The sequence below is a fragment of the Nymphaea colorata genome, unplaced genomic scaffold (genome assembly GCF_008831285.2).
Source record: "Nymphaea colorata isolate Beijing-Zhang1983 unplaced genomic scaffold, ASM883128v2 scaffold0243, whole genome shotgun sequence".
NCBI lineage: Eukaryota > Viridiplantae > Streptophyta > Magnoliopsida > Nymphaeales > Nymphaeaceae > Nymphaea > Nymphaea colorata.
Window position 1 is genome coordinate 1 of NW_022204749.1, and position 12,231 is coordinate 12,231.

The 12,231-nt window shown below is 45.6% G+C and overlaps 2 protein-coding genes across 2 annotated transcripts; both read left to right on the forward strand.

Annotated features, from left to right (window-relative positions):
- The first annotated feature begins 218 nt into the window (after positions 1-218).
- Positions 219-683, forward strand: LOC116268372 (uncharacterized). The gene is made up of 2 exons (XM_031650044.1): positions 219-448; positions 530-683. The coding sequence occupies exons 1-2, from the start codon at positions 219-221 to the stop codon at positions 681-683; spliced, it is 384 nt and encodes a 127-aa protein (XP_031505904.1).
- A 2,635-nt stretch (positions 684-3,318) lies between these two features.
- LOC116268373 (ATP-dependent zinc metalloprotease FTSH 3, mitochondrial-like) lies at positions 3,319-8,039 on the forward strand. Its single transcript, XM_031650045.1, is given in 8 exon segments — positions 3,319-3,495; positions 5,866-6,040; positions 6,043-6,096; positions 6,099-6,195; positions 6,197-6,267; positions 6,270-6,767; positions 6,770-7,176; positions 7,548-8,039. Coding segments are annotated over 8 exon segments (1,971 nt in total).
- The last annotated feature ends 4,192 nt before the right edge of the window (positions 8,040-12,231 follow it).

Consider the following 12,231-nt stretch of genomic DNA (forward strand, 5'->3'; position numbering starts at 1 on the left):
CCCACCCAACCCCAACCCCAACCCCAACCCCAACCCCAACCCCAACCCCAACCCCAACCCCAACCCCAACCCCATATCTTTCTTTCTCAATGATCCAATCAAGTATTTCCGTACGTGTATAATAGTAAGATGATAAAATCGGTGATTGTGAGTAATTAATCCCCAATTCAGGTCGGCTAGCAGATGGACTCACCCTGTGCGAGTCAAACGAAGGCTACATGGACGAGCAAATGCTCAGCATCAAGCACAAGGTCAAGCGCTACCTCACCGAGGTAGCCCAGTACAGCAGGAAAGACCCCAACTCACTCAGACACATCGAAAACCCCACCTTCGGCATCTTCTACAAGGTTCACAACTACGTCGTCTTCACCGTCATCGCAGACAAGTCCTACCCGCTCAACTGGCAGGCGCCTTCCTCGACTCCCTCATCACGCCCTTCTTCGACGAGGTAGAACGCAGTTCACTGCAGCCAACTATGATCCAAGCTAGAGACATTGACCTCTGAGCTTTATTTCATCAAATTCGACAGGAAGATCAAGGAGAAGAAGAGGGAGTTTGAAGACCCTGGCTCAGTTAAGAATGTGGACCGCATGAAACGCGAGCTCGAGGCCATTCACAACATCATGAAGGAAAATATGAGCATGCTGGAGGGACGGCAGGAGGATCTACAGCAAACGTCTTAAAAAGCGAAGAGGATAAGCGAAGAATCAAAGAAATTCGATGAGCGTTCGAAGGGTTTGCTGTGGCAATACTGGATCAAAAAGAATATGTGTGGCTGGTGCTAATATTTGGAGCGTTGCTGGTCTACTTTTTGATTTGATACTCATATTATCGTTATGCACAAGAAAAACTAACCTACCCTCAAAAATCCCAACCGCAGTGTGCACGCACATTGGGAAAACTTCACAACCGAAGACGAGAATGACAAGGAGAACGTCAGTAGGTGGGTAATGGATGGGAGGGAGAGACAGTGAGGAGGAAAGATTGGGCACTCCCGAAACAGTTGAACGGGAATCCCGAGTGCACTCCTCCCATCGTACGGTGTAAAGAATGAGAATCCTCTATAGCATCAATACAAGCGAAACCAGCAGAAGATAGACAAACTAAGCATCAAGTTGTAAGAACTTTACCAGCATTTCCAGACCCAAACAAAAAAGCTAGAAGAGGGCAAGCGTAAAGTCCACAACTAGACAAGATAATATCATAGAACCACATTTGGAGTAAGACATAAAAAAGGTGAGGTAGTTGCTTGAGAGCTCTCTGATGTAATCCTAAAAAATAAAGTTAGCTGAGCATTTCGGTTGATTGATTTTGATATAGTGTTTTATGCACTTCCTGCTATAACTTTTAAATATTTTCTGCAACTTATCAGATGACTGACGGTAGGAGATAATAGAACTTCGAGTTCCTCGCAGCCGATGACCACCTCTACGCCGGCCTGCAGGAAAAAATGAAGCACAATACCTCAGACGGGAGGAACAACTTGAACTGGAGTACCAGTAGGCCAAGTCCAAACGCACACAGATCCAAAAAGACAAGGAAGAAGTCGGTGTCCGCCTATATACCGCCCAACAGCAACTGGCATCCAACCAGATGGACTACGAACGAGCCCACGACAACTTTAACATCGCCCAGAGATTGAGATTAGAAGCAGAACAAAAATTGTCACAAGTGAACGAACTGTATAACGCCAAGAAATAGGAGTCAAATGTACTTCGCGGGAAGGTTGCCAAGGCTCAGAAGGAACTATAGAACCTCATGAAGCATTACCACGAAATCGAAACATACAACGTGCAACTAAATCCGATATCGCAGTCACCAAAAAAGAAACCTTCACTGCCGAAGACAACGTTGCCAACCTTGAAAAACTCAAAAAGAAACAGGACCTGCTCATCGACTCCATGAATGAGGAAAGCAAACGTCTAGAAGAGCAAAAGAACATCTTAACTGCTCAGATCATCTCACAGAGAGAGGAAACTGAAGAAGCCAAGAAAATTCTCACTGAAGCTGAAGCTGAGATGGAGAAAGTGGTTGCTAGCAAGAAGAGTCTTCTTGAGCGTTGGCAAAAAGCTATCCTTATGATGCAGAAGCGTGACTCAGCTGTCCAGACTGCCAGAGAGCGCCTTAATGCTTAGCGCGAGGCCAATGCGCTCCTGCTCAACTAGTTGGCAGGCATCCGCAGCGAAATCAGGAAAGAAGAGGAGCAGACTGAAAAGCTAAACGCGCAGGGAAGCATGATTACCAAAATGAAAAACAATCTCGACCTCATCTTCCGTGAGTTGAAGGCAGAGGAGGAAAAGGTAGCAGCTCAATACGCCAGCTTGAAATAGTCGCTCTCCAACACTGAGCAGAACATCAAATTGACAGGCCAGGAACAGAAGCAAGTTGAAGATGCTATGAACCTAGTGGAGGGAAACATCATGAAATTGCACACTGAAGCCAAGCGTCTCTATGAATCACTTATTGACCAGAAGAGTGAGCATACCACCATTGAAAAGACTGCCTCTAACCTGTTAAAACAGGCCCAGAAACTGAATGAGGATATTGAGAGAAGGAAATTGAGCTGGAGAACATCCTAAACGAAATTGCACGTATTCGCATCGATCAGCTCAACACCAAGTCACAGATAGACTTGCTTAAAAAGAAGAGAGAAGAGGCACTGGCAGAGCAGAAGATAAGAAATATTTGGTCATCACCTATGAAGTCCAGATCAAGCAAGGCCACGACATCAACGAAAAGAAACAGCATGAAGTTGGTCGTCTCAACAACTGCATGACGAACTCATGAGCAAGGCGAATGATGAGGGCAAGAATCCTGATGAAAATAAGCTTATCAACTTGCTGAGGGAAAGCTAAGAGTTGGAAAGAGATGCAACGAGCTTTATCGTGAGTGGATCAAGAAGCAGACAGTTTTAGTCCATGAAAACAACAAATTGCAGGAGATCCATGAGGGTGTGACTAACCTCTAAAACAAAAAGATGATTATGAGCAAAAGAAGAAGAGACTTAACGACAGTTATCGTTCCTTTGAGCGCGAAATCGATGAGATCAAGATTAGTCTCAAGGGACTGCAGCAAGAAATGAACAAGCTCAACGACACCATCGCTGATAACTCTGATAAAAAGCAAAAACTATAAAACGAAAATGTTAACCTTGAGAGTGAGTTTATTGAAAAACTCAAGGAAATGGAACACGAAGCCACCAAACTTGAGTACAACATCGATGTCATCCGCTAAGAAAAGGCAGAACTCATCAATGAAATCGTTGAATGCGAACGCCAAATCCTTCTCTGGGAGCGCAAATACCAACTTGAAAAGGAGATGCAGGAGGCTCTTGATCCCAACGTCGGCCAATCAGAAATCGAAGAACTCAAAAAGGAACTGCATCGCATGGAGCTGCGTTATGCCAGTCTCATCAAAGAACAAGCTAAGATCCTTTCCGAAGCCGAAAGAGCTATCGATAAGCGTGAGACCATCGAAATTCGCAAGGAAAGTATGGTAAAAGGAACCAGTTAAAAAGAAAACTCCCGAAACATCCAACCAGCTGAACACGCCATGCGCACTGCAAATAAAATCAAGCTAAAATCATGAAGAGTCTCAAGACACCGAAAAGCTTCTCTCAAAGAAAGAGGGAGAGCTTTAAAGCATAGGCGAAAGCATCGAGCAAAACCAAGCAGATCTCAAGAGACTGTAAAACGATACTCTTTCCCTTGATACTGAGCGTGTCTTGGGCAAGATGAAGCGTGGAATAGACGTGCTGATCGTCGCCTCCCTCAGAAGAAGTACAAGAAGATGGAAGAAATCGCCAACAAGACTGCCAAGCTGGCCTACTCAGAGCCCATCCTGAGGGAGAAGCTGAACGATATTAGAGATAAAAACAGAGCTCTATTCGAGTCCATCGAGCAATTGGCCGAAAAGTAGTGCAATACTCAGAATTGCTGACTCCACTGCTGGAGGCAAACCTCGTCACCAAGAACCTCCTTGGTAGCTGATCACTCCCCGTATATTATTGGGAATAATTAAATATCCGCCCATCGGCATCAGGCCAATATCCAGAGTACGAGCATTAATCTCTATCGTGTTGCAGTTGGCACTAAATATTTTATTTTATTGTAGCTAGCATGGAGAAATCTAATCAAATTTTGCTCGCAGTTGCAAGCCTAATCGACTTATACCAAAAGGATTAATCAGGCTGTTCAAGATGAGTAGATCTGCCCATAATTAGACCATAATGAATTGCGACCAGAATTCAAGCGAGATTTTGCCGATCACTATAGCCAGATTACAGCAGCAGTGAGTGACAATTTACTTTAAAATGAACTGGCCTCTGTTTGCCACCATATGCACGATTTTCTACATAATAATCGACCCGCCCATACCAACGCAAAAAGCCGCAAAATTAGCACTCAAAAAGTAGCACGGAATCTGGTTACGAATAATTAAGTGATGGAGCAGCCTACAGCAAAACAAGGGATTCCAATAGGAGAGAAGTTAGATAGATCATGCAGAGCTACCAACTAGACCGCACACCGGAAATGCGTATGATGTGGAGAGACGCTTATCATCGATAGGTGATTCTAGGCTCTCCTTACATTAACAATAGCACTGTGGAAGTACTGGCAGACACAATCCGCATATTCGAGATTCAATCAAAAGACTCAGCTTGCAGAAACATCTCCCAATCAATAGGGATAAGTAAATCGAAACAGACAGGCCGAAAAGAAGACCTTTGCCCTTCCTATTTTGATGCTTACCCTTAATTTAATTTTAACATCATTGTAAGCTTCGCAATAAACAATATAAGGATATGATGATGTAAGCGCAATCACTTCTTCCCATCTGTTACTGTCTTGCTCGTTGGTACCTTTTTTACTGTGCTAAGGCAATAGTTGGTTTAACCTCATGCATCTCATAGTATTGCCTTCTTTCTTCGAGCCACTCGCGCATGAAGGTGACATGATTCTGCGGTTTGACGATGAGAAGGTCCACGATTAGGGCTATAGAATGTGATTCACTTTCTGCTTGATCTCCTGCCGGCGCTATTCGTTTATATTCATACTCATTCTCCACTCATTTATAATTAAACATGATCAGAAACCTAACCTCACTCAGGATTTTACCTCTCTTCGCAGCAAGAACCCCAAACATCGGAAAAATGACACATTCGCATCCAAGCATCAGCTTTAGAGGGAATGCTTGGTCGAACCCCGCTTGGACCGCATTAAACAGGAACGCATTTAGCTTTAGCGATCAGAAAGATAATCGAAATAATGATGAGGAGAAGAGGAAAAAAGAGCAGGAGGAAGAGAGCAAAGAAAAGAAACCACAGTTGATTGGAAGGAGAGACTGGATGACTTCATAGATAATTTTTGGGAGAAGCCAGATCCCAAAAACCCAAACAAAAAACCAACTCCCAAGTCTATTCAATTGGCAAAAAAGTTCTAATTGATGGTACAGTATCTTTTAGCTCAACTAAAGGCTGTTTATTACCGCAGATTTAGAGTATCTACTTTGGCCTTGTGGCTGATCGGAGCTTACTGCATTTACAAGCTCTTGCGATCCGAAAATTAGCTCACCCACAGGCCTTTATGGAGCTTTTGAAGATGAGCTCCTTCTAGGAGGTTTATTTGTGTAGGAGGAGTATTTCCGCAATAAAGAAATAAGGCTAAAGAAAGTAGTTGGACGCATAGGAAAGGAACGCTACTTTTGCTAAGTACTCTCTTTTGAGGAGATCCTCGATCAAGTAGTCAAGGATGGACATGTAAAGTATCGCAACGTACGCAGGACAGGTGTAGAAGTCGCATTAAACCAGCTCTACAACGTGCTAGATCTTTTACTTATCGCTTTTATCATCGCCACTATCGTAAGGGCACCGAAAGGCTCAATGGGCCAGCCAAGCACTGCCAGCGAAAGAAGAAATTCGATATTACCAAGAACGTGAATATCAAATTCACGGATGTAGCTGGTCTTCACGAAACCAAGAGAGAAGTGCAAGAAGTCGTCGATTTCCTCAAAAGACCGGAAAAATACCATGCACTCGGTGCTACATTCCAAAAGGAATCCTCCTTACAGGACCACCAGGAACAGGAAAGACGCTATTGGCAAAGCATGCGCAGGTGAGGCAGGAGTGCCTTTCTTTTCAGTTTCAGGGTCAGACTTTGTCTAAGTTTTTGTAGGAGTGGGCGCGTCAAGAGTGAGAGACTATTCCATCAGCCAAGTAGGCATCACCTTCCATTATCTTCATCGATGAGCTGGATGCAGTGGGCAAGAAGAGCAAAATAAGATGGGATCAAATGATTAACGCGAAAGCACACTCAATCAGCTGCTGGTGGAAATGGATGGATTCGGAACTAACAGTGCAGTCATCGTCATGGCTGCTACTAATCGCAAGGAAATCTTGGATAATGCTCTCGTGAGAGCTGGTCGTTTTGATCGCTAGGTAGAAGTTGGATTGCCTGATCTCAGAGGAAGATACGAGATCCTGCTGGTTCATCTTACTCCTCTCAAGCTCTCGCCCAAATTCACCAAATAAGAATACGCCAAGCGCATAGCCGCCCTCACTCCTGGCTTCAGCGGAGCAGAACTGGCCAACTTGTGCAACTAGGCCGCTATCCTAGCAGCTCGTTGCGTCAAGGATGTTGTCGAAATGATGGACTTCGAACTCTCCTCATAGCGAGTCATCGGCGGCGTCTAGCGTAAAGGCTTTGTATCGATAAAGGAGAAGAAGACTGTAGCATACCACGAGAGTGGACATGCAGTTGTATCATGGTTTTGGAAGGCGCTGATCCTCTGCTCAAGGTCACCATCATTCCAAGGTCAAAAGGAGCTCTAGGATTTGCCCAATACTTCTTGAATGAAAACCAACTGCAGTCAAAGGAAGACTTGTTGGACCGCATTTGCTTCATCCTTGGAGGTCGCTGCGCAGAGCAGCACTTTTTCAATGAGGTGACAACCGGCGCGTACGATGACTTGGAGAAGGCCTATAACTTGGCTCACGCGCTGGTGGTTAAGTTCGGCATGGACAAGGAGCTAGGGTATATTGCATTCCCAGATATCCAGTATACTAAGCCTTACGGTGAGAAGGTAGAGGCCCTCATCGACCGCGAAATCAAGAAATCATTGATGAATGTACGCAACGCACCAAGCTTTGATTGTCAAGCATTAGCACCACATCAAAAGGTAATATGTTATGATTTAGTCTTGCGGACGAGTTGTTAATACGAGAGACTTTAGACGTGAGAAGCATCCAGAGCATTCTGGGATAGCGTCCCTTCCCAATAAACAAAACTTCCAAGCCTACCTCTAGACCGAGCAGACCTTATGATCAATTACTGGATTTGTGATTACTATTAAATATACTCCGCCTCCTAAAATATAGAGCTTCACTGCTTGAAACGCCCCGTTATGATATTTGGCCGTTCTCCAAGGCAGGAACCAATAAAAGATATCCGTGGGGCAGGATGAAAGTGACTATCCTAAAGCGAGTAACATGAATAAAATTATTGGCTGGCTTAAAATTATTACTGCTCGATGATTCGGAGAAAATACAGGGCCAATCACTCCCCCCGAAAGGAGTTCATCAACTCCTACCACGTCAACGAAGTCCTCTCCCCTACTACAACCCGCTTGAAGACCCCTACCTCAGCGGATTCTTTAGCAACTATCACGTGTCGCGCCATCTCACCCGCTCCGGCCTCATCTACAGTCCCCGCAAGGAGTACCCCTACTCCGAACGCCGCCTCACCAACTTCAACAAATTCCTCAGAAGCAACTCGCACATCATCCCGCCCACCAATATCCTCCGCCGCAGGGACAGCTACTCCAGGGGGAAAAACCTCAGCCAGGAGAATCCGAGTGACTACCAGTCCACTCGCAGCCAGCTCATGAAAAAGCTCTCGGATAGTGACTTTTTGCTGACTCCTCCCAACCTGCAGATGGGGGACATTCTATCGAAAAGACCATCGACTACTCGCGGGAGCCAATCATCGGAACGGGCCATCCACTATAAGCAGAGGCAGGGGTCCAACAGTAAGGACAGGTGATCGTTCGAGCATCTATTATTCGCCATTTCTTACATATAGAATGATATGGGGTGTAAAAATCACAATAGGCTTCATTCTTCGGGAGTGTATTTCTTCCTGGCAAATCTATCGACTTTGGATTCCATCATATCGACCTTTAGGTTGATGAGGAGGCATCCACTGGATCATACGACGGCTTTTCTTATTATTTCTTTTCCTGGTTGATCTGTCGGGTTTGACTTATAGCTCGATTTCTTTTTCCTTTTCTTCGGGATTGCGGCAGACAATTGTTGTCTTCATAGAGATATTCTTCATTCTTTCCAACTCTATTTCCTCGTCCCTTTCCTGGCGTCTTCGCCATCTGCAACAACTCTGCGATCAAGATAGTTTTTGGGACGATCTTTACCAGTCTGTGATACTCCTCGACCTGCCTAGGAAGTTCTTCGAGCACTTGCGCCGCCAACTCGCCTGGCTTTTGGTGGAATTCATAAACTAGACGAATTTGACCAGGTCTCTTTATGATTTCCTGCCCGCGCTGTCCTTAAGCTGGAGCTTATTGTCGTCTAATTTCTTCATGAGTGGCCACTCTTCCTTTGTGTCTTTGGAAATGCCGATAATGACGATGCTGATGGGGAGTCGACCGCACTCCACAATAAGATCGACAGCTTCTTCGAAGTCGTTGATGTCTCCATCTGTGATCAACTGAAGAATCATGTATTATCTGCCTGCTTCTTTCATCTCCTTGCAGACTGCCATAGACTGCCTTATGATGGGTGCAAATAGGGTGGGTCCTGCAAAGGTCAGATGTGGCAGGCAATCCCGATATGCCTTTAAAACTCCATCCAATTCAACCAAGTCGTGCTCTTTTTCAAGACCTGTAATGGGAAAGCAGTGCAAGGCATGGCTTCCAGAGTGAAGCTGTTTATAGTCCACTTTTGCTCCAAACCCATACACTGGAACCTTCTTGTCGTAGTCATACTGTAGCAAAATGCCGCCGACTTCCTGCAAGGCTATTTCGTAGTAGCTTTTAGAGGGGCCCTTGAAGTAGTGGAGGGACTCCTTGTCGTGGAAGGGCAGGTTGCTGTGCGTGAAGTCAATGCCAACGACCAGAGCCAGTTGCATGCCGCTGTCAAAGTATTAGGAAAACTCATACTGGCGTTCCTTCTTTTGGTGCTTGATCTTCACCCTTCCGTTGTTCTTATTACCGTTCTCCACGAAGAGGTTGCTTTTTCTTTCAAGCAGCGTCAGTGAGGTATTGGCGCGACCGATGAGGCGGTGTCCTGAACTGCTGTAAAAGTTGATAGAAAAATCTTGGTTTGGCAAGTTGTTGCAGAGCCTGCGGGTCGAAATATCTATGCGATCAAATGCGTCAGAGGGGGACTTGGTGGGCTTGCTTCTGTAGACCTCATACTCCCGATTGAGAAGATGCTTGGAGATGGTGAAGTAGTAGCTGTCAGATCCGCAACAGCAAAGGAAGCAGGATTATTCTGCCTGGATTTCATCTGTCTCCACCAGTAGTGATACCATATGGTTCTACCCCTCTCTACTCTAGAAATGGACGAAGAAGGTGCATAGCTAATGCTCGCCACTCTTCAGTATCTTCCTTACTCCTTCGAGTCGGCTACCGTAGAGCTAACCAACTGTCAGGTTCTATATCTTGCCGTAGAGTTTCCGAGTGCCTCTCTAGAGGACGGTAATATTGAGATACTGTTTCGCTAAATCAGGCAAAGGTTACCCTCGAATTTAAGAGTGATGTTGAATGTTTCGCCGAGTTGCTTGAACTCTCCTTCTGACAGTGGGTTATCGGGCGGCTCATAGGTCCATACGTCCTGCTCCTGGCTGTTCTCCTGGAGAGTAGCCTTGAAGGTAAAGTGGTCAATGGGCAATTTTTGCTCGACGCCGATGTAGATCTCGAGTTATTTCTTCATGGTTTCCTTGGGTGTGGCAGTTTAGATCTTGGACGACTTCATGAAAGTAAAATAATTTTATGGATGAGGTCAACGCAGTTTAAATAAGAATAAAAAAATAAGTCTAGTTAGAAGTGAGAAATGGCTGCGGAAAAAGATTTATAGGGACCATAGGAATAGTGTTTCTTTTGATTTGTTTAAGATTGTCAGTTGTACTGCCCTTACATGTTTAGTTGATGGTAATTTATAAAAACATAATTATAGAAAGATCAAGATACTCAAGCTACAGATAATCACAATCATACTCTATTTTCATGAATGATTGATTGGATTATAATTTGATAATTTTAAAATGTCTGACGGCAAGGGCAAGGAGGGCAGCATCCAGGCCACCAGCAGGCCCATCATCCCCACCCCGTCCCCACCCACTCCCAAGCCAGAGCAAGACGAACCCACCAACCTCCTCAAAATCTACTACAGCAACTACCAGAAACTCAAAAAGGAAAACAATACACTCACCAACCAACTCGCCATCATCGATAGGGAACGATAAGAACTCCAGGAACGACTCGACGCCATGAGGGTATCCCTCTTACGATTATACAGAGAGAGCAGGAGGAGAAGCGGAGACGGCACCGCAGGACTGCCAGCGAAATAAATCGAGATTTTGTATGTCCGATGAGTGACTGCCAGCGCAAGTACGGCTCTGAAGGGTCTCTGCTGCAGCACATAAAGATCAAGCACACTGCCTTCTACAACTCGGAAGAATACTAGGCCATGCTCCTGTCCAAGCACAAGAAGAACAAGGAAAGACTGATCGCCTACTCCCTCAACAATTCACTCCCCAAATCCTCATCGTGATACGCAACAGGGCATCTCGACTACCAACCATCCATACCTATATATCTATCTATCCAAAAGCTAAATATTTGAATTCCCAATCCCCCCAATTGCCACCCCCATCCGATCCCTCCTCAATACAAAGAAAGTGAGCATTTGACTACAGGCTGTGCCCAAAGGCGATGCGGATCAACTGGCCTGCATGGAGGAGATGAGGCTCTAATCGATGTGCGCGATGATCTTCATTTGGAAATCTACATGGTGCATGAAGTACTCAGTTCTGTCTTGATCTCGAAGCACCTGCATCTGAGCTTGCTATCCTTATCGATTTTGAGTTCTTCGTTGGTGGACTCGTCGCGGAAGATGTAGACGTTTTCGTTGCTGCGGTACTCGCACCCGTTCTGGGGCATCTTCGAACGCGGGATCATCACCTCCGCGTGGCCGATCTTCCCTTTATGAACTACTCAGAAATCTCGCAAACGATCACGTCGATCACGTCGTTCTTCTCCGCTGGGTAGGAAGAGAGGTACGCTTGAAAGTGATGGCGGAGAAAGTGACAATCACAACGCAATTGTTGGTTTAGACTCGGGGTACGCTGATATCGATATTCTGAGTTTTGCTGATCTGAATGAGGTATCCGTATTCGGGGTGGCATCTCCCCTCCACCTTCTCCCTCAATTTCTTGAGGATCTCCTCGTCGGAGGCCAGCCGGTCCATATCGTAGTGCGAGAAGCTGAGCTCGGTCTTGAGGTTGCGGTTTATGTAGAACATCAGTTGAAAAAGATAAATTGATAACTCTTTTAAATACCCCTCCTCCCATTCAGACCGGAACAAGCTACCCACAAGCTTATACAAATGACCGCAGAGGTGGTTTAAAGTATGATGCATGCATGGTGTGCACTATTGAGGATCAAGGCTGTCGGTCGTCGTCTCCCTCGGTGAAGCTCAGGAAAAATTTCTAGCAGATCTCCTTGAGCCGCTCGCCTCTGCCCTGCAACAGCTCCTTCTCCTTCAGAGGATCCATCCCGAACTAGATCTGCAGGATCACGTAAATCACCTCCGCCAACAACTTCTCAGAAAGAATGCGAGTCAGCCACACCATCAGGATCTTGTAAAGCAGGGCGTTGCCTGGATAAGAAGAGAGGTACCCTCGTGGTGGATTGAAAATTATTGACGACGTTGGGGATCGGTCATGAAACTGTACACGCTGCAGAAGTTGTAGGAGTCCAGACATCCCTTGAAGTCGTCGAGCTCAATAGGATCGTAGAACTCAGGGAGGTCGTTTTGGGCGATGATGCGATTAAATACTTCCAGGTCCTTAAGGTACTTCACCTTTTATTCAGAGCTGTCCTGTCCCTTGTTGAGCCAGTCCTCGACTGTTGCCAGTGCCGTTTCCATTCTTTCGAGGGGATTGTCGACGTAGACGATGAGTTCTTCTACCTTTTTGGTTTTGAGGGTGCCTGGAT